General features: G+C 34.7%; 1 protein-coding gene across 1 annotated transcript in view; it reads left to right on the top strand.

Moving 5' to 3' along the window:
* Window positions 1–26355, top strand: part of Il7 (interleukin 7) — a 31486-nt gene extending 5131 nt beyond the window's left edge. Inside the window, exons 2-6 of the mRNA XM_004660587.2 lie at window positions 2220–2353; window positions 15018–15020; window positions 20032–20112; window positions 21183–21314; window positions 25674–26355. Coding sequence (XP_004660644.2) covers window positions 2220–2353; window positions 15018–15020; window positions 20032–20112; window positions 21183–21314; window positions 25674–25781 — 458 coding nt within the window. The 3' untranslated portion in view covers window positions 25782–26355. The remainder of the gene's footprint in view (window positions 1–2219; window positions 2354–15017; window positions 15021–20031; window positions 20113–21182; window positions 21315–25673) is intronic.
* The last annotated feature ends 257 nt before the right edge of the window (window positions 26356–26612 follow it).

The following is a 26612-nucleotide window of genomic DNA, read 5'->3' as shown; positions in this document are numbered from 1 at the left end:
AATCTACAGATAGAAAGATAAACCGTAAAATGTATAGGTAGATAGTAGCGGTAGATAGATAGATAGATAGATAGATAGATAGATAGATAGATAGATAGATACTAGATAGACAAGTAGACATGTATTTTCTCAGTGCCCCCTGATCCATAGTATTAGCCAATTAAAAATAACTAGGGCAGGGTCTGGTGGCATACGCCTTTAATCTCGTCATTTAGGAGTCACAGTAGGAGGATCACTATAAGTTCAAAGCCAGTCTGAGACTTCATAGTGAATTCCAGTTCAGGCTGGACTAGAGTCAGACCCTACCTTGAGACCCCACTGCCCAAAAATGCTACATAAGATAATGATCATTATTGATCAGACTCGTCACACATATAGATATTTAGTAGATGCTTTTATTTTTCTGAGTATGTCAAATGTCAGTCCCATATGAAAAAATATGATTTTTGAAGTTCCCACAAGTGATACCTAGCATAATTTAGGCATTTGTAAAAATATGAGCCACTAAGTTCATAATTTATTGGGAAATAAATATGACAAACACTAGGATAATAGATGCTATCTTTACTATGTCATTCACAGATTTGGGGTTTTGTCACAATATCAGTTTCTTAGAATTAAAAGAATACTGTTTGTACTCTTAGAGAAAACACACATGAAAAGTTGTGTATTGAACAGTTGCAGTTGAAGCTCACTTGTGAAATTCACAGGGGGTGTTATCAATGTAAGTCAGAGGTCACAGAAAGACACATGGGAGGCCTGGGAGAAGTGGGTCAAATTTAATGTTTCTTGGCATCACTGGATTGTTATCTAATGAATTTAACTGCTCCAAATAATCAATTTGTGATTTCATTCCTTCAGATTGGACATATACCTCTAACTGGCATGTCTAATCGAAAGATGTCATAAACCATCTGTTAACATGTTATGAATTTATTTATTGAGTTTCTATTAACTTGGAAAAAGGCTAAACAGAGCTATGTCTGAACAGAGTTTGGGTCCCTGGGCATGTAGATGTAGAAAACAATGAATCGATAGTAAGAAGAGTCTCTACATACAAATGTAATCTGGTATGAGTTTTAGGAAGGGTAAACCTTATTAAGTTCATCATTAAAAAGGAAGAAAGGGCTAGAGAAATGGCTCAGTAGTTAAATATGCTTGTTTCCAGAGCCTGACAGCACTGGTTTAATTCTCCACTTCTCACATAATGCCAGATTCACAGAAATGGCACATGTATCTAGAGTTTGTTTACATTGGCAGAAGGCCCTGGCATGCCCATATTCATACATTCTCTCAGTTTACTTCCCTCCCCTGCCTCTTTCTCTCTCAAAAACAAACAAATAAATTATACATACATTTCTCTGTGTGTGGTATAACAGTTGCCTTCCAGACATAAAATGGCCATTGTACATTGCATTCATGATGATGATGATTGATAGAGAAGCTGTCATTGCTTGTGAACAAAGGCCTGAACAATATTGGGCCCATCAATGTTCTGCTATGTCTGGTAGAGGAAGCCCAAAGATAAAAAAGACATAAAAATTGAAGAAGAACGAAGTTGAAAAAAAGAAAGGAGGGGTTATGTTGAGGGAGCTTGGGGGACAAAAGATGGTAGTGGGAGAGGATTATCATCAAAATATATTATGTGCATGCATGAAAATTGTCAGTAAAAAGTTTATAAATCACAGTCCAGTACCTTTGAAGTAACACCTGCCCCCCCACACACACACGCAGAGAGAGAGAGAAAGTGAGAGAGCACAACCTAGAGGAAAGGTTTGAATATTACTTCATGTGGATTATTGGTCCTGGGTAAATAGGTAATCATATGCCATGCACCACAAGACTTTAGCACTGTGTAATTTTTAATACTGTAGTGCACCTCTTTACCTATAGTTATTATTTTCTTACAGGGAAAGTCCATATAAAGCCAAACTGGTGAAGCTCTGTCTCCTCTAGAATTTCTTTCAGAAGCAACCTTTGATTTTATCACACCTGTACTATGCTTTCCCTAAAAGTAATTTTTTATATAAAAATAGATAAAACCTAACCTTCACAATACAGCCCCACTTTATTATATAACTGTAACTTTAGGGTTCTATCTAAAGAACATGGATACATTTTAAAATTACTAGAAATAGGTGGTCAAGGCTTCTAACAAAACAAAATCTCATGTGATATGACTCAACATTTAGCTCATTCTTATTAATTGTTGAATTTAGTTTCTTTTAGGTATATCTTTGGAATTCCTCCCTTGATCCTTGTTCTGTTGCCTGTAACTTCATCTGATTGTCACATTAAAAATAAAGAAGGTAAAGAATATGAGAATATTCTAATGATCAGCATCAATGAATTGGTATGTGCTTGTTTCATTTTCATTATTTTCACTTATTTGGGGAGAACTTGAAATATACTTTTGGTATGCAGTTTTATAATTGAGTATCCATCTGTTTTTCTTGACAAGAATGTGAAATAACTAGAGAAAAATATACAATGGACTACTACCTATACATCTGCATGGTTGGCATCATTGTATGCTGTAAGAATAAATCTTTCCTAGCCCCTACCTCAACCACTATCCACTTTGTTACTGTTTCCCATTTCTTAGTAAACAAGCAGGATTCATTATCCTTGCATTTCCCCACCTCCTATTTATGCTACTAGTCTTGGTAGGGACATTACATTAGGCAATGGAAAATGATGGAGTGTCATATCTAAAAAATATAGTGAAAATAGATGCATAGTTATTTTATATGAATCTGTGCAATTGTGTATATAATTGTGTGTGTATTTCTTATTATATAGTATATGAGTTCTTGTAATTTTATTTGCTATGCACTGTTAATTTCTTAGTAGATATTATATTTTGAAGTAGAGCTCAATTTACTAAAAATTTGAAGAAAAAATAGAAAATTTTCATGTGTCTTCTTTCCTCCTGCAGTTTTCCCTATTGTCATTTAAATGTAATTTAATGGATGATGGACAAGTTTTGGCTATCTATTTTAATCCAAACCCATACTAGACATTAGGCTTCATTCTTGTGTTACACTGTTTCATGAGTTTTGAAAAATGTGCATTGTCATGTGACCCCAGTCCAAAAGGGCTATTTCACTGCTTGAACACTCTGTGCTCGACTGAGTCAGCACTGTGACCATCTCATGCTTCTTGACAGGAATTGCTAAGTAATTATCTGGAAAGGAAAGATCCACTTACAATTTTCATAGCAATATATGACATAATTACTTGCTTAAGTTTTGAGCATTCTTATTTTAAAGCTACCTGCCAAAGCACGACAAAATTCACTTTATTTTGTTTTATAGCTTCTTCATTTGCTGGTTACATAATATTTGTATATTTTTAAAATAATTTTTCTGTTGGGCATGGTGGTGCACACCTTTAATCCCAGCACTTGGGAGGCAGAGGCGGGAGGATTGCTGTAAGTTCAAGGCCACCCTGAAAATACTGAGTGGATTCCAGGTCAGCCTGGGCTGCAGCAAGACCCAGACTTGAAAAAAAAAAAAAAAGAAAGGGGAAAATAAACAATAATTTTCCTTCATATCTTTCTTTATTTAGTTCCTTTCTCCTTCTATTATTTTTTGAGCCTTATGTTTGTTTCAGTTTGTCAGTCAGGAAGCTGTCAGTGCTTGTTTTTATTTCATTGACAGAAATTTATAGCTGTATTATTTTATATTTTTATGATTTCTACTGTTAACTTTCTTATTCATATCATTAGTGTTTTTCTCATTTTATTGTATTTTTTATTCATAGCCTCTGGCATTCCATTGTTTCCTTAAAGTCATTACTTTGAATTCTTTTTCTTGCATGTCATAAATTTCCTTTTATTATGAATCTATTTGTGAAAGTTGTATTTTCTTTGGAGGTGCATAACATGCTGTTTTTTCATTTACATTTTTAGTGGCTGCAGTAATGTTTGCACATCTAATGGAACCATTGCTTCTTCCTGTTTGTTTGGAGTAGCTTTTTATGAATAGAAATTTTCATTTAGATGGTATGAAAATATCAGGAAGATACTTGACTAATTTCAGGTGATTTCAATAGTATAGTTTCATTGTGATTTTTTTTCAGGAGTGATCAATATCATTGAATTTATAAGTGCCTTAGTGGTCTACAATGAAGCCATTCATGAAAGTAGTGGTGTGACTTTGTGGTGGATATAATCCTCAAAATATATGTCCTGAGTTACTACATAGTCAAAAATCAATCTCATGGGGACTTGGGATGGCAGCAATCATCATCTTGGTGTTGCCAAATATTGAGAGAACTTCCAAAGGTCCTGTATGGGGCAATAATGGATGGTGCCAGGTGTTGTGTTACCTGGAGCCATGGTTCTGGAGCCACAGGACATAGACGAGACACTCTTTGGGTTCTATAGGATGAGGATGGTGGTGCTTTTCTCTATTCAACAGAGCCTATGATAAATCCTGTGGGATAAGCACAAATGATACTAGGGATATTGCACAATTAGTCTTAAGCAAAGCAAATGGACTGTTGAAAAAACTTTGTGTAGGTCTTCCAGAGGCAGATGTAAGTGACATGGAGAGTTGTGTCATTGTGAGCTACAGTCCTAGAGTTTCAGGACATATATGGCAAATATAAGTGATACTGGGTCTTGTGGAACTGGTGGGCATGTCCTTCGAATGCAGAGCATGCATGCACACTAGCCCAGTGAATTTCAGACTTTGATTCCCAGAAGTATCAGATTAAAATCCATGGGTTAGAGGGGAGCTTTCCTAGAGTCTACAGGACAGGTGACAGTGGTTTGAGGGATTGTGTCACTGATGAAATGTCACAATCTTTGAGCTATCCTCAAGTCCTTCCAAGCAAGATCAAGTGACATGGGTTACTGGCATTAAAGCTATAAGGGCCTGAAGTTGTGGGATGCTTAGAGGCCTGTCATCTGTTCTGTAAGGTTTAATAGATCCAAAGCTTCTGGGAGAGTTAGCCAGCCTACTGCTGGCCACTAAGATAGGATTATACCTAGAAATCTCTAGTAGAAGCTTAGACTCCAGGGGTATGGCAAATATGAGTTCTATTTTGAAACAAAGTAGCACTCTGATCCAAGCCAGCTTCCCAAACTCAATTTAAAGTCCTGTAGTTATGATTGCTTGTCTGCTGCTCTTGCAGACTGTTGCTGGTATTTTTCCTTTCATCTCTTTCCAGCATTGGGAATTTCCCTGTAGCCAGGGAGCTAGGGTCTATAGTGTATGTTCTTCGATGTACTGACTGTCCGTGTTGTCTAGGTTTCCTGTTACTTCCTCCTCTGTATCAGATACTCTCTCTAAGGAAGTCTCCTCTAAATACATGTCAAATATATAACAGTGATTTTGACTTTCTTTTCATTTATTTATTCATTTGAGAGAGAGAGAATGTGCACTCCTGGGCCTCCAGCCACTACAAAGGAACTCCAGACACATGTGCATCTGGCTTACATGGGTCCTGGGGACTCGAACCTGGGTCCTTTGGCTTTGCAGGCAAGTGCTTTAACTGCTAAGCCATCCCTCAAGCCCTAATTTTGATTTTCTTAATGAGTGATGGTAATAGATTTTAATTATTGGATATAATTATGAGCCATTTGTATATTTTGCTTTAGAAGAATATTTATTTAAATTGTGTGCAAACTTTTGAACTGGTTTATCTTTTTACTGTTCAGCTGTAAGAATTATATATTTCTTGCCTTTATCAGAACTTTCAGGTTTAAAAAAAATTGATCATCCTGTGGGTGACTTTCCAGTACTTCATTATTTCCTTTTTAAAATATGTATGTGGTCCAAGAAGGTCACAGACATTCGTATCTGCTTTCTCCCTTAGTTTTATAATTTAGCCTAACACTTAGTCTAAGTGTTAGTTTCACCTTTATTAATTCATGTTTATATATGTTGTGTAGTGAAAGTACAACTTTGTTTTTCACATGGGTACCCAATATTCAATGTGCTATTTATTGAAAATAATATTTTTCTATTGAATTTCCTTGGTAACTGAAGTACATAGGTTTATTTCTGGATTTTGAGTATCATTTCTTTGATCAACCTACATGTCTATCATCATGCCAGTAGTACACAGTCTTGGTTTCTTGCTACTAGATTACTTAAGTTTAAATTCATTTTGGTCTCCCAATGTGGTTTGATTTTTAAGGTGACTATAATGTACCACCATTTATATTGATGCAAATATTTATATTGATGCAAATATTGATTTTCTCCTTTGGATCACTTATATTTTAGCTACTATTAAATAGCTTTAGGGTATAAACATAATGTAAAGCTCTCTGTTGATGGTATTTCTTTATGTAATCCTTTAACCATGTGACAATACACATTAGTAATCAATGTCCAACTGGCATCATGCATAGACTATAGAGAAGTGCCAGAGAGTATAGATATTCTTCGTTTAGGTCCCTCATTATTCCATTGATATTGCTGTTATTTTGTAACTGTAGTGTGTGTGTGTGTTTGTGTGTGTGTGTGTGTGTATAAATCTCATGTTGAAAATGCTTATGTATTTAATTGTTATGTAGTCATTTTTATATAATGGAATTTTATGAAGTAGGCCAAAGGCAAATTTGGATTTCTCTTTTAGGATAAAGGACAGAGAAGGCTACATAGTGGAAACAGTTCTTCAAATATGCATAGATGCTACTAAAAGGGGTAGGAAGTTGAGAGATGGCTCATGAAAAGTAGGAAGAACTGGCATGTTATAGTTGGATTTTAACAAATACATGCAAACAAAATCCTCAGAGAATGTCTGGATCACCGAATACTGACAAAGGAAAGAGTTTATACTATTTCTTAGGCATCAGGAAGTTGCACTGGAGCTTGGGTAGAGGAGACTGAATACAGGTACTTTGAGCATACGATTCGTCATCCCATAGCCTGACAGGCTAGCACTTTAAATAGGTTATTGATGAATGATGAGAAAATGCTACCATCAAATGTTTAATCATGCCCAGCAAGAACTTTCATCTACATTACTCCAGTAATTTTCTGCTCTTTCTTTGTATATAGTTCAATCTACAACTTTTCTACATAGCTGTCAGAAAAGTGATATGAAGCCGGGCGTGGTGGCGCACGCCTTTAATCCCAGCACTCGGGAGGCAGAGGTAGGAGGATCGCCATGAGTTCGAGGCCACCCTGAGACTACATAGTTAATTCCAGGTCAGCCTGGGCTAGAGTGAGACCCTACCTCGAAAAAAAAAAAAAGTGATATGATTAAACATTTGATGCATCTGACTTTACATGGGTATTGGGGAATCAAACCCAGGTTGTTAGGCTTTACAGGCATGTCTGCTAACCACTGAGACACCTCTTCAGCCTTAAATGAATGAAAAGAAAGTTCATTTAAAATACTTTATTTAGAGTGTTAAGGACATTGACATGTTAGGAAATATAGATTGCATATTAGAAAAAGTAGAAAAGTAACAAAATTCAAAACTAAAGTTAATTGGGAGAAAAAATATAAATATTTGGAGATTATATTAAAAACAAGGTGATATTGAATTTATGAGTATGGTAACACATCTCTCCATTCAAACGTGATCTGTAGATTCAATGCAATTCCATTCTATACCCCAGGTTATTTTGTGATATCTGTAACTGAATTTTAAAGTTTATATAGAATGTCACAAGAGCCAAAATAACCAACACAACATTGAAAAGCAAGAACAAACTCAGAGAATTAAAACTACTTATTTAAATTTAAATTTATTATAAAATAATCAAAAGAGTATGATTTTGATAGAATAGATAAACAGAATTGAATTGAAAGCCCCAACGAAACCCAAGCCAATACACTTAAATGATATTTGACAAAGGATCCAAAACAATATCATGGAGAAAGTACAGCAGTCAATAAATGATGTTGGAGCCCTGAAGGTCCACATCCAAACAAACACACAAGCAGAGGGCTTGTAGCCCTAATCTCTGACACATGAATCAGAAAACAATGTAGGGGGAAAAAATCCAAGTCTATTTTTAGATAGAATACCAAATAATGAAGATGTTTTAAAAAATGACAAGTAAGAGGTCTTGGTTGACTTAAAATCCTGCTTTGAGGTATTGCTAATAGAATGAAAATGTAAGCTAAATAAAAGGGGAGGAAATATACATGAAATATATGCTTGATAAGGTAGTTACATTAAAAATAACTAAAGCTCTGTAAAACTCAACAATCACAAAAGAAACAATCTAGTGAAAATGGGCACAAGATATGAACAGATGCTTACCCCAGCACATACACATGCACACACACACAAGCACACACACACACACACACACACACACACACACACACACACACACACACACGGAGATATGTACCTGGCAGATAAACATCTGAAGAAATCAATCACATAATCAATTAGGGAACTGCCTATTAAGATAGTGAGCTAACACCCACCTGCTAGGATGGCTGAGATCTGAAGCCCTGACTATACTCACTGTTGGCAGAACACAGAGCAGTGGGAGTTCTCAATCACTCTGGAAGGAAAGCAAGTAGCCAGAGTTGTGAGAATAAATTGCTGTTGCTTTAACCACCAAATATATGGGAATTTGCCACACCAAGTACAGGGCACACATTTAGATGGTGACAAAAACGGACATCTGATACTCATTTTGGAGACAGTAGGAATGTTTGTTGAGGAGAAAGAGAAGCAAATGTAGAAATGGTTTCCTGAATGATCTCTGTCAGAAGCAGAACTCTTCACTCTCACTCTCTTTGAGAGGAGATAAAGAGAGGGAGGAAGGGGGAGAGAGAGAGAGAGAGAGAGAGAGAGATAAACAGAAAACACCAGATCAAACTATGTACAAAATTCCAAGCAGGAAGAGAGAAATGTAGTGAAAAATTAATGGACGAGTGTACTGCTCACTCATTTCTAAACTAGAGCAGCCACTCCCCTTCCTGCTGCCTGTGCTATTCTTTTGTTTTCCTCTTGGCTCCTACTCCCTCTGAAATATTTTTATTTGTTATGGCAATGACTATGTCTCATTAATCATTGTATTCCCAGCTGCTAGAATGTTACATGGGGCAGCCTACTCTTCTTAAATAATATTTATTGACTGAGTTAATGATGAAACATACTTTATTATTAGATTAAAATATGTAAACTGTTTAAATTACAGTGCAAAGATGTTAATATGCACATGTGACTGCCTTTATCCTTTCCTGTGGTCATATCTAAGTAACCCAGATGGGTGATTTATGAATAATAGAAAGTGACTGTGATGCCAGCAAGGTTAGGCTCCTTCCTAGTGGCCATCTGTGAACTTTTCACGTGCTCATATGGTATACAAAAGCCTATAGAGTTTTCTGCGGCCTCTTTTATAAGAGCAGTAATTCCATTCACAAGCGTTCTATCTCAATAATCCAATTGCCTCCTAGGGACCCTCCATCCTAATACCATCACATTTCCACAGTGAGAGTTAAGGTTTCAACAAATGAATCTAGCATCACAAAACATTGAGAACCTAACAGTAACACTATAAAAGCATTATATGACTTGTGATCTTTACTGTATTGGTACTAATAATGACTTCTCTCAACTGGTTGTCCTTGCAGCCTGACTAGTGCCTTGCTTATGGTTGCTAGACAAGGCAATATTTAGTGACACATTCAAAACAAAGCACTCACTTCTCATTGTGCATGAAAGTTTGTTCTAGCCAAATTTATTACTCTGTTTGGTCTGACATTTCTTATTAGACATATTTATCTTTGATTTACCTGTGATCACTCTACTTTGCTTCACGAAAATCTTTAAATATATTCAGTTTAGCACTTAACTCTTGGCTTATTAATAAACATTCTGGGAAAAAGGGGAAGGGTCTAGCTCACTGGTAGGGCATATGGCTAGCTTTACAAGGCCTCAAGTTTGAACTCCCTAACACCTAACACACACACACACACACACACACACACACACACACACAGAGGCAAATTATGAGGGAGTTATAAAGTATGTAAGCACCAGTGATTACAAATTCACATTTGTTAATTGCTGACTAGACTGCCTGTTTTGAGATTGTATGCAGCCATAAGAGTATATTAACCTTAAGACTGATGAGTGATTAATATCTCCTGAAATATTCACTTTGGAGAAATTGGATTACAATCAGTTTTCTATATCCATATAAAACCTCTTCTTCTGTTCCGTCATGGTTCACTTAATATTTATTAAGCATCTGCTAATTGTGATCTGTCAATTGAAAGATGGATAATGTGTTCCATTTTCCAAGAACTGTAGTGACTAGGGGGAAAATTCTAACTTCAATAGTATACTGAAGAATGAGTAGGTATTAAGGAGGCAAAAATAAAATAATTATATCTCAATGATTATTTAAGTCAATTTTAGAATTCTGGATATTAATTTTTGCATGTTACTATAAAATGCCTGCTAAGGGTTGTGTGCATACTTATAAACAACATATGCAAGTATGAAAAGCACAAGTCTGTCATATCACATATAAATCCTGTGAAGTTTAGTTTTTGAAGGTAAGAAGTCTTAAATCTGAAACACATGGGATGGAGAGATGGCTTAGCCATTAAGGCACTTGCCTGCAAAGCTTAAAGACCCAGGTTCACTTCTCCAGGTCCCACATAAGCCAGATGCACATGGTGGTACATGCATCTGGAGTTCATTTGTAGTAGCTAGAGGCCCTGGTGTACCTATTCTCTCTCTCTCTCTCTCTAATAAATAAATACATAAAAATACATCAGAAAAGAATTTTAAAAATTGCAACACAATGGAATATTTATAAAAACCATATATTAAAATGTTGATGGGACTCAACTAATTTGCATTTAAAGGCCAATGGGTCCCTGAGGCTAGAACTCAGGTGGAAATTTAAGTACGTGTAGAAAATGTAAATGCTAGGATATTCCAGGCTGAGAAAGGTAAAGTGGGGTTCTGTGGTGGTTGTTGTTGTTTAGATTAAGTAACAGGGAGCAATTCAAGGCTTTGCAACTGTAGAGTGGGAGACTTAAATCTGGACTTCAGAAAGTTAAGTCTTAGGGAGAGCATCCTGAGAAAAAGCACACTTCTGTATTCACATCTTGACATAAGTACCATTCACTGATTATGCCACATTACATTTTGGGAAAACTGTCATAAAATTTACAAATAGCAGATAATGCCCTTGAAGACTTTGGGAATGTATGACTGGTAACATTGTGATTTAATCAGTAATTTTAGGGGTAAAAATATGATGAAAACATTGAATAATTATTAAGTGTAATTCATAAAGTAGGAATAGCTAAATAAATATAGAATGTATTTTTGAATGGATAGAGGTCCTAAAGGCTTTAAGGTTATGGAGTGAAAGTCCCTGGCACCTGGGTGGGATACAGGAAAAGTGTTTCTTAGTTGTTTCTGTGAACACAGTTACACAGTCTATTCTAGTGAAAATGGGAGGCCTCTTCAGAACATTCTTTTATTACATACACATTTATTGTTAAGATTTGTTTATTTATATATACCTGGCTTGAGAGTGACTTATTGTCCATGTATGCATTCACCTTTGAGAACATTGGAATGGCTAATATGCTTATACTATAAAGGCTATTTTGTTAAAGTTATCATATTAGTGATTGCTATTTGTCTTGAAGCCAAATTTAACCAGCATTAGATATCATATGCTGCTTTCAATCTGGTTTCATCATGTGCACACAAAGGTGAGTCTTGGGAAGATGACTAATTAGTTATTACTACATGGAAATATTGATCACATAGTGATATGTGTGCTTCGGTTACAATCTATGATTTCTGATTACTTATAAAAGTAATGAATCCATTGTTTATTACTGGTATCAAGAAATATGAGGGTAGAAATGTGATTTACAGAGAAGAAAGGTTTTTGCACATCATGATGGTTACACATATGATTTGATGGTCCAGGGAATAATACAGCTTGCACGTGTTTGTCATGGCACAGCCATCCATGTCGATATTCAGCATGAGCAGGCCACATGCTAAGTTATATGACAGTGGAAGAATTACTGAATCTTTATGTGCCTTAGTTTCCTTATTTTTAAAATGAGTATAACATTAGTACCCATACTTCACTGGGTTTTTATAAGTATTAAGTGGTTTAACAGGCAAGATTCATGAAACAGTGCCTTTAAATTAGTAATCATCCAACAAATAATATCGGTCATTATGTTTCATTTTAGAAATATGCCGGGAACATTGCTTTCCATGTGTATTTCTCACATCTTGAAGAACTGATGAAACTCAAAACTAGTAATATTCAAAATGGCTCTGAGTTGCGTGTTGAGAGGATTTCTGATAAAAAGCAATCACACAAGTTGATTTTGCATTTATAAAATCAAAAATGGAACTGGGAAGATTGCTTAGTGGTTAAGGTGCTTCCTTGGAAAGTTTGCCAGCCAGCTTTGATTTCCTAGTACCTACATATAGCCAGACTTAAAAAGTAGTACATGTACAGTGGCAGGGAGATCAGGTGTGCCAATAAACACACACACAGATACATTCAAAAAATAAATAAAAATATTTAATAAACAAAATCTAGAAATGGACCTTTTATTAGCTGCTGTCTTCAAAGTTTTATGTATCTCTGAGTGATCTTCACAGTATGCCCACTTCACAATGGGTCCCAACTCACCCTGCAGGATCCTAGGACTGCATGGACTAGTTTATGTGAAAGCCACTTTTTCAGACAAGCCTACCAATTTTTACATATGAGGACATTCACGTGGTGACTGCATGGGTTAGTCCAATGCTATAGGGAAACACTGGACTGGAATGGAATGGGAAGTGCTTGGATCATACACTCTGTTTTTCATCTCAAACCTTGGACAAAACAACGAATCCCTTTGGAGCCCCACCTTACAAATTTTTACTTGGACTTTGGATTTGCATAATCTCTGGAGTCCATTCTTAATATATCTGTTGCATTGAAGTGGGTTTATAGTCTGTTGAGAATGCTTTGAAATTGATGCCTCGGACAAACTGTTTAATAGCATTCTACACATTCAGAACAGGACTTTCAAACATTTATGATCTGTGGTAGGATGCCAAGAACAGGTGGCTATGCTGCCAGGTTTCCAGTAACTATATGGTGTGTTTATATTGGGCACAATATTGTAATCCAGGAAAATCTGCCAATTATTGAACCATATAATTCCTAGAACACCTTTTCTTATCCCCAGACTTACATAACTACACCTTAACTAACACAAACTAGTAAAATAGAACATTATGCACCCAACATGCAGTGGTAACACTGAGGTGGTATCTCACAAGTAAATATCATATACTCACCTCCAGATGAAGGGAACAAGAAACCAATGCATGCAAAACTTTCTTCACAAGTGGGCTTTATTTTTGCAGGTAGTTTTACTAATTTGAGAGAGTATGGGCATGCCATAAATTTGTGCCACTGAAAACAAATTCCAGATGCACAGTCCACATTGTGCTATTTGGCTTTATAAAGGTACTGAGGATTTGAACCAACAGGCTTTGCAAAGGTTTTAACAGCTAAGTCATCTTCCTAGCCTGAATGGATCTTATTTATTTTATCTTATTTTATTTACAGAGAGCAAGAAAGAGAGGATATTTATTCATTGCCCTTTTGTGTTTTGCATTCAGCATTTACTGATTGATTATTCTTTCACAATCTCTGATCAAAGCAATTATATAGAGGTATTTCAGAAGTTTAACTACCTACCTCAAATATCTAACTATTTTGCATCAAAAGCATTTAGGCAGTACCATCATGGTGATATTCTTAAGTGCCATATTTGAGAAGACAGTATATTGTGGGTTTTTTTTTTTTTTTTTTGGTAGGTGTTCTTTTGATTTTATTTCTGGTACTCTCCACAGTGAGTTTCCACCAATACTGTTAAAATGTTTGCCTTTATTTCTGCTATTATTTTACATATTAGAGAGGCATGTAAACTAAAGCATGCTGCTTTAGGAGTATAAGTTAAATGGGAAAGACAACAAAAAGTTGTTTTGAGACTATTTCACTTAGCCTACTTTCAGTAGGGACTAAAAGAGTAACAATCACATTTTCATTTGCTTAAAGATTTTATGAAAGTGGTTAACAATATACAGTGCCATGATAATTTCTATATAAAGGTAGTAGGAAGTGTTATGGAATAAATTTAATGTGTTAAGTATATTCTGTTTCTTGTGTGTTAGAAAATAGCAAATATTTACTCATGGTTATCACAGAAAATAATGCCAAAGCTAAAATATTCTAGTTTTTGTTCCTCATGCAACTTGTTAACATAGTAACCCTGTGTATTAGGTAAAAAGGAGAATAGGAATGAAGAGCTCATTAAGGATCTCCTGGGTCATTATCAATATTTGATCTCTGTTGACTTTTCAAAAGATGTCCATTGAAGATGACTTATAAAGAACTATCCAAAATGTTAGATAAATTAAACAAAGTTCAACTCACGCATGTCTGTAGTTTTTTCCTTTTTCCCTTTACTCTTTTGGTAGAAAATGCAGAGCACAGTTTAGAAGTTAGAATTGATTAACATATTTGGTTTCACAGTGGCTCTTCTAAACTGAAGATTTTCTGTTTACTTGATAAGATACTGTCAAATCAGAGCCAGTGCCCTCAGAGGTTGGACCATCTCAGCTATGCATTTCCTGCATGACAGAATCCTTATAAAGCAGATGATTCCTTTGCCTTTGCTATTGCTCATACTGTATTCATTCCACAACTCACATCCACTCATCAGGAACACCTTTAATTCCAGCTCTTGGGAGGCAGGGGTAGGAGGATCGCCATGAGTTCGAGGCCACCCTGAAACTACATAGTAAATTCAGGTCAACCGGGCTAAGAGTGAAACCCTACTTCAAAAAACAAAAACAAAGCAAATCATGTTCAGAAGACTTCCCAAACATGTGTTAATCGTCATAAAGCAGGGATGAGACACTCATGGTCTCAACAATTCCATAGGTTATCACTTTTAGTTACAGAATGCAGGACTCTTTTATATGGATATTTAAGAAACAACCTTTTTGACTGTATATCTAGCTAGTTATTATTCTGCATTGCTCTCTCCAGTCCTAAAACTACAATTACATGGGATTACTTAATTGCCCAAACAAGCTTCACATTTTCTAACACAGCACTTTTGCTTTGTATTTTCTCATTCTAGAAGTTCACTGTTTCACTGTTCTTTGGAATTATTCGCTGACTGAGAGTTAAGTACCATTGAGGATTTAGCTCATGTTGTTTTTTGTTCAAAAGAAATGATAAATGTAATCTTTGTAGTATATTCCTATTTACCTTTTGCACAAAATATGAATTCACATTTACATAAAATATTTTAAAGTAGATATATTCATGGATAACTAAATAAAACATATCACAAGGTAAAGCAGGTTTCAGTTTCAAGTAGACAGGTTTCAGCATAATATGTTGTCTTTTTGCCTTCTCAACTCTTCTAATAACTTTGCAGAATATAATTTTGAATAAAATTCATATTACCTATAAAGCAAACTCGGCATAGTAAAAGAAACATGAGTTTTGGAAGCCTGCATTTTCCCTCTAGCTTTGTATATTAATTTTCCACTGCGTGTTTATGCATCTGCAATGTTTGGCACAAGGGCATGTGGAGGTGGTGATGGCTGTTACATACTGTTTGCATTGGACTCTCACATATTGTTTGCATTGTCAGTCTTTCTAAGAAGAATGATTCCTTGGATACGAGATGTGACATGTTGGGGCTTTGTTATTATTGTTAACTTCCTCCTTTTTGGAGCCACAAATGAGTTGATCCAAAATTATCTTAAGAATAAAGTGAACTGCTTTAAGCCGGGGGGTGAATTCACCAACTAGGTGAATACTCAGTGGTAGCAAACCATACATTGCAATTACATAACAAAACTACAAAAGAAAACATAAAGCAGGGGATGGGGAGATGCTAAATCAGTGAAGCACTTTCTGTACAACTTGAGGACTTGCGTTCAGATACCTAGAACTCACATAAAAGCCAGAAGTTAATGCATGCCTATAACATCAGCTGTTGGGAGAGAGAGGCAGGGTATCATCCTAGGGCAAGCCAGCTAGTTAGGCCAGACTAGCTGAATGAACTGGTGGACTCTCAGCTCTGTGAGAGACCCTATCTCAATAAAAAAGATGGAGAGGGATAGAGAAAGACATTGAATGTCAGCTTGTGGCCTCCACATGAACAGGCACAAGGTACATACAAAACACATGCAAATACACATATGTACATGAACACACACACACATGCCACACATATGCAAAAGAACAAAATAATTCTTATGAATATCTGAATTACAAAATGTTTAAGCTGGAAAATTAAGATTATGCCATTTTATTCTGCAGACTTCAGTGTGGGGAATTAATTCTACAGAAAAGGATGTATTCAAGTAAAATAAACTAGTAGGAAAGCATAAACACACAATGGTGTTTAAGGTAGCATTGTTTTTAGAAGTCAATAGTTGTTTGTTCCATCAATAGGAAAAGTGTTGAAGAAATTAATGTGTAATGTAGTCATGAAAAATTATACTAGATGTGTTTTACCTAGTATGAAAAAAGTATCATGTAAAGGGAAAATAACACATTACAAATTAAAATATTATATATGACTCTTTTTAAAAAGTAAAATAGTATCTTTACAAAACATACATGCAGGTATATTTGACTGTTTTCATAACCGCATGCCAATATTCAAATGAATACCTTTGAACAAGAAGAAAATTATACTGTGTATATATATATATACAAAAACTAGGTGAGTGAGCTGTATATTTTTCCACTGTGGGTTAAGTGACAGTAGTGAAGGAATTAAAAAAGAAAAAACAGGCCTTGAAGCCTAACAACCCTGGCTATTATCTGTATTACATATTACTGGTCTAGCTGCAACTGGTCTTTGTTGATACAACAGAAAAAGTTAAAAGGTAGGACAGCAGTTAAAAGATATATGGCATGTCATTTTAAATAATTTTAATATTAAAAACATAAAGATAAAGCCATTTACTAAGTTGTAAGCAATGGGCAAAGGATGTTTTATTTTCTTTGAATATAAATTTACTGATTCGATCTTTACAGTGCTTTAGACACAAATAAATTATTAAAGTGCCACTTTCTCTTTGTCTTTTTGACATATTTTAGTTACCTCACATATATTTATTTTTTATAGTTTTTTAGATTGATCATTATTAGTTTTAAGTTAGACTATTTTTATTAATTTTTTATTAATTAGTTTTGCAAACAGTCAAGATGGTACCATTGTTAGGATCATCCATGTTTAAATATTTCTTTGTTGGTTTTTATAGCTATATTATTTTGTAATGTATATTCTTGTTTGATTGTTGGATTCAATTTGCTAATAGTTGGTTGACACGTTTGCATCTATTTTATTTGCAGTTTCATTTGGATACTTTGTCTAGTTTTGGTATTAGGGCAATATTGTTCTTACACAATGACTTAGGAAGGACTCCTTTTTGCCTCTATCTTATAGAAGATATGGCAGACAATTAACAATTTTTTTTCTTTTATTGTGTGAAAAGATTCATTCAGCCTGACATTTATTCAGCATTTACAATGGACTACTTCTTCACTATAATCTAGTCCCTCAGTATTCTTTCCAGTTCTCAAGCTTCTCTGTGTGTCTATCTACTTGACATCTGTTCTTGGATCTTTGACTGTCAGCTCAGACATCATCTGTCTACTATCAGGCACATAACTTATTCTCTGTAGCTCCTCTACCATTCCATATTCCAGTGAATGGAAAGATATGGTCGTGAGCCACCAAAACTTCAGTAATTTGTTACATTAGCCTGGGAATGGGGGCATTATTCCATGAAGTGGATGGACATGCTGAATATTTATGGAGCAATAATTTATCTACTTTAGCATTCCTACAAAAAATTAAAATCAAATGATTGGAATCTATCACCACAAATAAATGAACATCTAAAAATGAGGAATTTAGATCAAAAGATGAAAGCATTAGCAATGATCCATTTTTCACCATTTTTTTAGGAAACTGAAGTAAAAAGAGCAAAAATCAAAACAGTATTAGAGGAAGACAAATAGCAATGGGGAGGTCTTTAGATTTTGAGTTATTTAGATTTGCAAAAAAATGAAGACCATAGTATAAACTAGAAACTGGCGCCACATTAAACAGGTATGTGTAAGAGTTGGTAGAGAAAAACCACACAAACATGCTTTTGGAAAGAGATGTGTCCTGGTCAACCACCCAAAGTCATTCCATAAACATCTCAATGCAGAAGATACATTTTTCTAGAACTATCTTCTTGTTTCTATTATAATTAAGCTTGAGAAGGTAGTAAAAATTAATATTTGTCTATTAAGTCATCTTTCTCTATTTCCATTTAGTTCCATTAAGGAATATAATCATATATTAAAGAATGATTCTTGGCTTTCCAAGTGTTCAATGCATGAGAGAACAAGAAAGTTTTCTACCTTGAATGTTCGAGTTTTAGAAGTCACACAATGCCATGTTCACTTTATTCCAGTTGCATTAATGCAATGGCTAATTCCAATCCACATTTAAGGGGACAGAATTAAACTCCATCTCAAAATGAAAAGTTTTAAAGAATTTTTGGTCATATTATACAACTGCCACATTCTTCATTTCATGACGCAAAATGAAACATGACAGCAATAACCCCAGTGTATATTCATGAATCTGAGTTGCAGTGTTCTGCCTCTGTAGTTACTTGTTATATAATAAAAGCTAACTAGTAAGGATTAGTTAATCGAACAAGTCATGGTTTTCTCTTTGGAAGAGAAATTCACGAGAGTTCCCAGTGAATCTTCATGGTCATATGTGCTCTAAGTGAACAAGTATATACTTATTACTCAAATTGCTTCTTATTTCAGAGAATGTGTACTCTTCATGATATTTGTAAAGGTGAATATTGCTTTTGGAATCCTGTTTGAATTGGTGCAAATTTTACATTTCAAATCACTTGGCAGATTTGAACAACTATTTAATTCCTGATTTAAATGAAAAGTTATTTTACACAGCTTGCATATACATCTGCACACAACCTATGCATACACACATCAGAGTGACCCATGTCCTCTATCACGTTTCCACATTTCCTTGAGACAGGGTCTCTTCCTGAACCTGAAGCTCACAACATTTTCTTTTTCTATTACACTGGCTGACCAGCAAGCTGACATGATCCTCCTTTCTCAGCCTCATTTCAGCACTGAGGCTACAGGTATGCTCTGCTTTTAACACCAGTGGCAGAGACCAAGCTCAGATCCTCATGCTGTGCAGCAAGCACACTTACCCACTGAGCCATCTCAAATCTCCTTACCTTGTTTTCTTGTCTGCTTGAAATCCTCTGAAAATCTCTAATGCCATGAAATTGCTTATTTGCCACGAAGAGATCTTCTGGCATTGTACATAAAAGAACCTGAATCTTTATAAAGTTCTCGCTGATAAATCAACCAAGTTCTTTATTCAGGTAAACATATGGCCTTGTACTATATTCCTTAGAAAGGAAAAATGAGCATGTGCCTGTCTGTCTCCCCTCTACATATATTCTAGTCCATTATTTCTAAGCAAAATCATACTTCTACTAAATTGCTAATCATACCTCTCACTGTCAAGAGGGTTTCATTCTAATGTAAATTTCCTTTCCTGTTTGGTCCTGACTGGACACTGGATGAAATATTCTCATATTTATACATAATAATATAAAATAAATACATTGTAGCCACCTGGATCCAAATTACAGTAATTTTCTATGTAATGTAACCTCTAAACTAGGTACTTGTGTTTCACTATATTACCCAGACTCTTGGTGAATTTTGAAGTTCAATTATGGAGTCTAAGGGGACCTCTGTGAAGGGACTATGTAGACATTATTTTTCATCTACAGAAAACTATTCTTCACCCTTAATAAGTGGAATCAGGCAAACGTTACTTTCTTTACAATTTACATATAAGTATCAGATATTATAGTAATGTTATTTATAATAATTGCATATTAGTGAGTTCATCTTTAATTATATTATTTTATATTATTTATTGCAGGACAAAATGATAGGAACTGGTAGAAACTGTCTGAATAATGAACCAAATTTTTTTAAGAGACATTTATGTGATGATACAAAGGTAATAAAAATTTAGAGTTTATCATTTGAGTTTGGTGTTATGGAAGCTTTTGTATTTGTGTCTCTGTTACGTAAGTGTATTAATAATACAGCATTTTGATACTAACCACATATTTCTTATTGATCCATTAAATTATAATATACAGATTATAGATAATAATTTTATCTCTGTTTTAGGAGCCCCAGTGGCACATCAGTTAGCCTGCAGTACTTACATGATCCGTTTTAATTTCCTGTTTTTCACTTTGGAAACATTAGAATGTTGAACTCAAAGTCCAAATGTCTCTTTTTTCTAAGTTTCTTATATAGAAAAAGACTTGTAAAAATGACTGTTTGCATTTATGCAAACAAAATTCATGGGTATAATTTATTTGTTAGCATTTGAAATTTTCTTTAAAGTCAGTATTTGGTTAAATATAATCTTGAGTTGATATAATATTATACTATCATATTAAATATGATGTTATAATAAAATCTCAAAATGTTCATTTTATTACTTTCTACAGAAACTGATCCTTTTCACAGTCTTTTCTTAAATACTCAAAATAACTGAGTTAAACTCATTGAATTAATTGTTATTTCTTACTTTAAATACCTAAAGAATTTAAGTTTTAGGTTCCTAGAGCTTTTTTTTTTATAATAAGCTATTCCTCCAAAGCCCCAACAACTCAAAATTAGTATCAACAAATAAACCAAACATACCTCACATCATGATTGCTTCCAGAAGCCTTCTCCTTTGGTTATATTCTGTTTGAAATTTAATAATCTTGTAAGATGCTGAACCACAAATAGTAAAATAACACATCATAGAGAAAAGAGACTTTAAGAGTCAGATAATCATTAAACCTAGTTCTAGCCACTTCATGCTCTGTTGCCTAGGAGCTAAACAGTTTCAGTCCTGTTACTTGTCAGTCACGTGATTAACTGGAATAGAAAGCTGGGGAGGAGGTGGGGAAGTGATATGGCCATGCCTTTATGCTTACTGAAAAACCATACTTTCTTAACATCGTATTGAAATCATAACACTGACTTTTTTCTTATCTTTTTTATTTATTTATTTTGCTGTATCAGAAAGCTACTTTTCTGAATCGTGCTGCTCGCAAGGTGAGGCAATTTCGTAAAATGAATATTAGTGAAGAGTTCAATATCCACTTGTTAAGGGTTTCCGAAGGCACACAGAGTCTGGTGAACTGCAGTGGCAAGGTAAGCTGAAGTGTTTGCTTAACAAGTGTCAACCTTTTCTGTGTTGGATGCTGTTATTCACTAACAATCATTTGCACTCTCACAGAATTATAAGTGGTAGCAATTATTACGGGGTGCAGAGGAAAGTCTTTGTTTATAACTTGACTAAGGAGAATTAAGTTTGTGAAAATTAAATTGCAAAGTGATAAATTGGATGGACCATGATAATTTTTTTTATCACTCAAAGTAACCATAGACTCAATTCATATATGTTCACAAATATTTAACCCCTAGTCACTCAAACAGAAAAACAATTATATATGTATGTATGTATGTGTGTGTATAAATAAATAAATAAATATATATATATGTGTGTGTGTGTGTGTATGTGTGTGTCTATATATATAGAGAGAGACATATATATAAATATATATACATATATATATATGTATATATATGTATATATAAAAACTGTTCTTTTTTCTTTTTGAGATAGGCTCTCGTCTATCCCAGGCTGGCCTGAGTTCCAGTACTTCCAGTTTATATCGTGCTGAGATCAAACACAGGGCCTTTTGCATGCTAGATGGCAATTTACAATTTATACAGTAATATAGAAACTAGTTATGACTTCAAAAGCCAAAAATTATATTTGAATCTGACTAAAAATATCCATCCACAAGTCAAAATTAGAGGTGTAGGTCGTTCAATATTCCTGATATTTTTCTTTCATAATTTTGATTCTTAAAAGACTAATTTTACCTACTTTTCTACTAAAAGTTATGAACTAAAGACAATAAAACTCACTACAATTATCTCAACTGCAAAATGGAGAAATGCATAATGTCTTCACTGGAGGATGCTGATAGATTTCAATGGAATAACTCAGGTTTAGTGTTTGGTTTCCATGTTTAATATAATGACTATTACTATTATGATTTCCCTGTGGGGATTTTGCCAGCTGACATACAAAGACAAATGTTCCTCAAGAGTTTCAACTCTTTATTTTTGTTTTGTTTTGAGATATTCTTACATAGACCAGGTTGGCCTTAAACTTGCCATGCTGTTAAATGTGTCAGTGATGTTCTCATTGCTGAGAAGAATGCCAGACCAGATGCAGCTTAAGGAAGGAAAGGGTTTATTTTTCATGTTACAATTTCAAAGGGAAGTTCATCATGGTAGGGAAAGCATGACAGAAAAGTGGCATGGCATTTTTCATCAGTTGGGAAAAAGTAGAGAATGTGAAATGCTCAGCTAGATTTCTTCTTTTTATATAAGGAACTCAGCCCATGGGATGTTCTACCCACAGTTAGGGTGGGAACTCCCACTTAATCTAGAAAATTCCTCATAGACAGGAACAAGGATGTGTTTCCATGGTGACTCCAAATCCAGTCAAGTTGGTAACCAGAAATAAAATTGTCATAGCAAGGGGAGCCTTGTACTCCTCCTGAACTTCTTACTCCACATCTATGGTACTAGGATAACAAGCAGTTCAAAAATCACTTTTATGGTAGAAATATAATTTTGTTTGGGGACCAGTGTTTCCCACACAAAGAACAATATCATGATTATCTTGATGCACTACTGACAGTTATGAAAACTGAGATCATCTAATGGATAGCTTGATAATTGTGTCATCTCCTTGATGGAAGACAGTCTCCTCTTGATATTCTATACTACCAAGTTTATTTCCAACTTTGTGTTCTTCATTTTGGTTCATGAAAAAAGGCTACCTTCATAAGCTATAAATACTTAAATCAACACCTACTTGTACTTATTTTTTTAGCATAGATTATACAACATATGTGAGTATATGGATAATAACAATATTACTATAGACATGTATACAGTAATGTACAAATTACTTATGACTTAAAAAGGCAGAAAATCTATTTGCCTCTGACTAAAAAGATGTATTAACTTGGCCAGAACAGTGGAAGAAATGAAAGCTAATCTTAAAAATCCCATGGCAACATAAATTTATGTAAATAGCTGCTATGTTGTATTATTTATTGTAATGACAAGAAAAAGTCCATACATGCTCAGTTTAGGTGCATTTTTTATACTTAAAGTATAATTCACTTAAAGTTGTTTGAATACATGGATATGGAACCTATGGACATGCATTATACCAATTCCAATACCTTGGTAACACCAAATGCATTTTTCCTAGTCAAGAATATTCATCCAAGTGAACTATCATTGGTATTATTTTTTGAAAAAAATGTACATTACATTTCTCCTACCCATAACCTTGGGCTAACACCACAATGCATGACCCATATACTTCAACAAGGAGTGGTCAGGATGAATGGGTAGAACGTGGATGAGCCTAACAATGGTACCAACTTGACTGTATTCACCAAGTACAAACTAATTAATAAAAAATAAATTAATTTTTTAAAATAAGTAAAAATGTATAAAACATGTTGTATTCATTGAAAACAATATAAAGTTTTCCTGCACATTCTCAAAATATGTCACTGAGACATCTATATCACCCCCACAAAAAAACAAGGGAAAAAAAATCACTGAGAGACAGAATGAATGTAAGAGCGAGAGGATGATGAGGAATGCTGTGGAATTTTGTCTACTAGATATGACAAGATCATTCTACTCATAAACTTGTGGCAGCTGTAATTTCCTGATCAAGAACAATATAGGGTTAGTCAACATTCTATCATCAAAGAGGAACCCCACACTTTTCCTTGGGGTGCTATTGGCATTTGGTGATTTCTGGGGGATGGTCAGATATTTTCTACAGTGTTGTAGTGACTGGTAAGTATCCCATGCTCTGGCAAATAAGCCCATATTCATGCCCATACAAGTAGTCTTAATTAAACTCAGCAAGTCACCAAAAAAAAAAAAAAAGAAGAAGAAGGCTCTAAAATACAAGAGAGACTAAATGGGAAGAAGGGGTTCAGTGAAGTATGGATGGATAAAAAGGAAGCAATGGGCAGAGTGGTGAATGAGTGTGATCAAAATAATTATGTATATTTATAGAAATGTCAAACTTGCAGATTAAATATAAGACAATGTTAAAGTAAATAAAAATAAAGGGTTCATGCTAGTGTTAGTAAATCTATAACTAAGAGAAAGCTAATTTTTTTTTTTTGAGGTAAGTCCAACAGACTGTCTTTTTTTAAAGATATATATGGAGAGAATCGACATGCTAGGGCCTCTCGCCACTGCAGTAAAACTCCCAGTGTGTGCACTCTTGTGCCCATGCATGACCTTGCACATTTGTGTCATTGTGTGTCTGGCTTACATGGGACCTGGCAAGCCGAACGTGTCTTTAGCCTTTGCAAGTGTCTTAACTGCTAAGCCATCTCTACAGCCAAAGGGCTGAATTTTTGAGCACATAAAAACAGAATAGAAGTGCTGGAGAGATGGCTTAGCAGTTAAGGTGCTCACCTATGAAGCCTAATAACCCAGGTTCAACTCCCCAGGACCCATGTAAGTCAGATACACAAAGTGGTGCATGCATCTGGAGTTTGCAGTGGCTAGAGGCCCTGATACACCCATTCTCTCTCTCTCTCTCTCTCTCTCTCTCTCTCTCTCTCTCTCTCTCTCTCATAAATAAATAATTAAGCAAGCAAACAAACAGAATAAAGCCATGACTTAACCATTACAGTTACTTATAACCTTAGCTCTTTTTTATTCTCCTTGAGGCTAGTTTCCTTATATGTGAAATGAGATAAAGTCATCAAAATCATAGTGGTATTAGGCAGTGAAAATGAGATAATGTAGGTAAAGTCCTTAGCATATTTGACTTAGAAACTACTCAGTATATGACTGTCACCTATATGAAGAATTATTGATCCTGACACAGGGCACAGAGATTAGAACAGCCTAGAGGTGCTGTCATACAAGCCTGCTGCATGAGAGGCACTTCTCTCTTCATGTTCTACACACTGCACAGGCATCCCTTTTAAAACATTCTCATTAGGTGATTAAAAACCACCTTATTGAGGTAGATAGCATTCATATTCTGATGAATTCTAAGCTTTTGGTGTGCAATCTAGGGTACAAGTTGATTCTTATATATCTTCATTAATCTAAATATTTTTCAGAGTGATTATTCTTTTCACTAAAATACACTTTCCATATAAAATATCTCAAATGAATAATGGACAAGTATTTCTTGTATAAAAGGTTAAACAGTACTATATTCACTGTCGTAGTGTGAAAATGAGAGCTAATCTTAAAGCATAGCAACCTTGAATTTCAGTTATCACAATTATCATCAGAAGTCAGTTTTGAGAATTTGTGTGAGTCTCTTTTTCATCCTACCAAGTACTCAGTATAACCTAATTTGCTCTAAATGAATGATTGTACATCTTAAGACATTCCTGTATATAACTTTATTTTTTTTTTCTCTAGGAAGAAAAACCCTTAAAGGAACAGAAAAAGAATGATCCATGTTTCCTAAAGAGACTATTACAAGAGATAAAAACTTGCTGGAATAAAATCTTGAGGGGTGATATATAAACATGTGACATTTAGTTGTATCCTCCAAGAATCCACCAGCAACTGAAGTTTTAGGGTCAGAAAGCACCCCAGAAGTTGCTGAATGAGCACTTGATGAGTCCATACTGTAGTACTCGAAGCTGGATATAAGTAATGGAAATGGACGGCTACACTCAACAAACTACTTCCTGTCCAGGGCAGTGTACCTACTGGGATTACACCTGTACTGATTTTCTAAAACAGTCATATCAGGATCACCAACTATACTTTTGAAGCCTATAAAAATATTCCAGGAGAAGACATCAAAGCTCTGGAGAATATAATAGTCACACAGATTTCAGATTAGCATTGTTTTATTAACACATTCGTAGTGTAGCCCAGTGTTCATCAATGTACTGTATGAAGAACAGAAACTGTCATCCTTCACACTGGACATGTTTTCAGATTCACAGTCATATGTGTGTAATCTTCATTGAACAAGAGTCAGCAATTTTAAAGACAAAACATCAAAATGAGGTTCAAGATACATCTGTGTCTCTTAATCATAATGAGATATAATCATACATGAATGTATAAAAGTGCCTTCAGTAACCAGTATAGCAGATATTTTTGTATAAAAATAAATAATTTCAAAAAGTGGAAATGCACTTAGTCTAAGGATGCTAAACCTTAGTTTTCAATCACTTTTATCATTTTGTATAATAAAACTTATCTCACTGAATTTTCCATTTGGGAAGTATACTTTAAGAGAATAATATATGTTAGACTTTTAATTAATAGAATGTGTATATTTAATTTTGAAACTTCACATGTATATAAAATATTTTCATATACAATATTACAAGTTGCCTA

The sequence above is a fragment of the Jaculus jaculus genome, chromosome 2 (genome assembly GCF_020740685.1).
Source record: "Jaculus jaculus isolate mJacJac1 chromosome 2, mJacJac1.mat.Y.cur, whole genome shotgun sequence".
NCBI lineage: Eukaryota > Metazoa > Chordata > Mammalia > Rodentia > Dipodidae > Jaculus > Jaculus jaculus.
The sequence above is the reverse complement of the archived record's forward strand: the minus strand, read 5'-3'. Positions and strand labels throughout refer to the sequence as shown.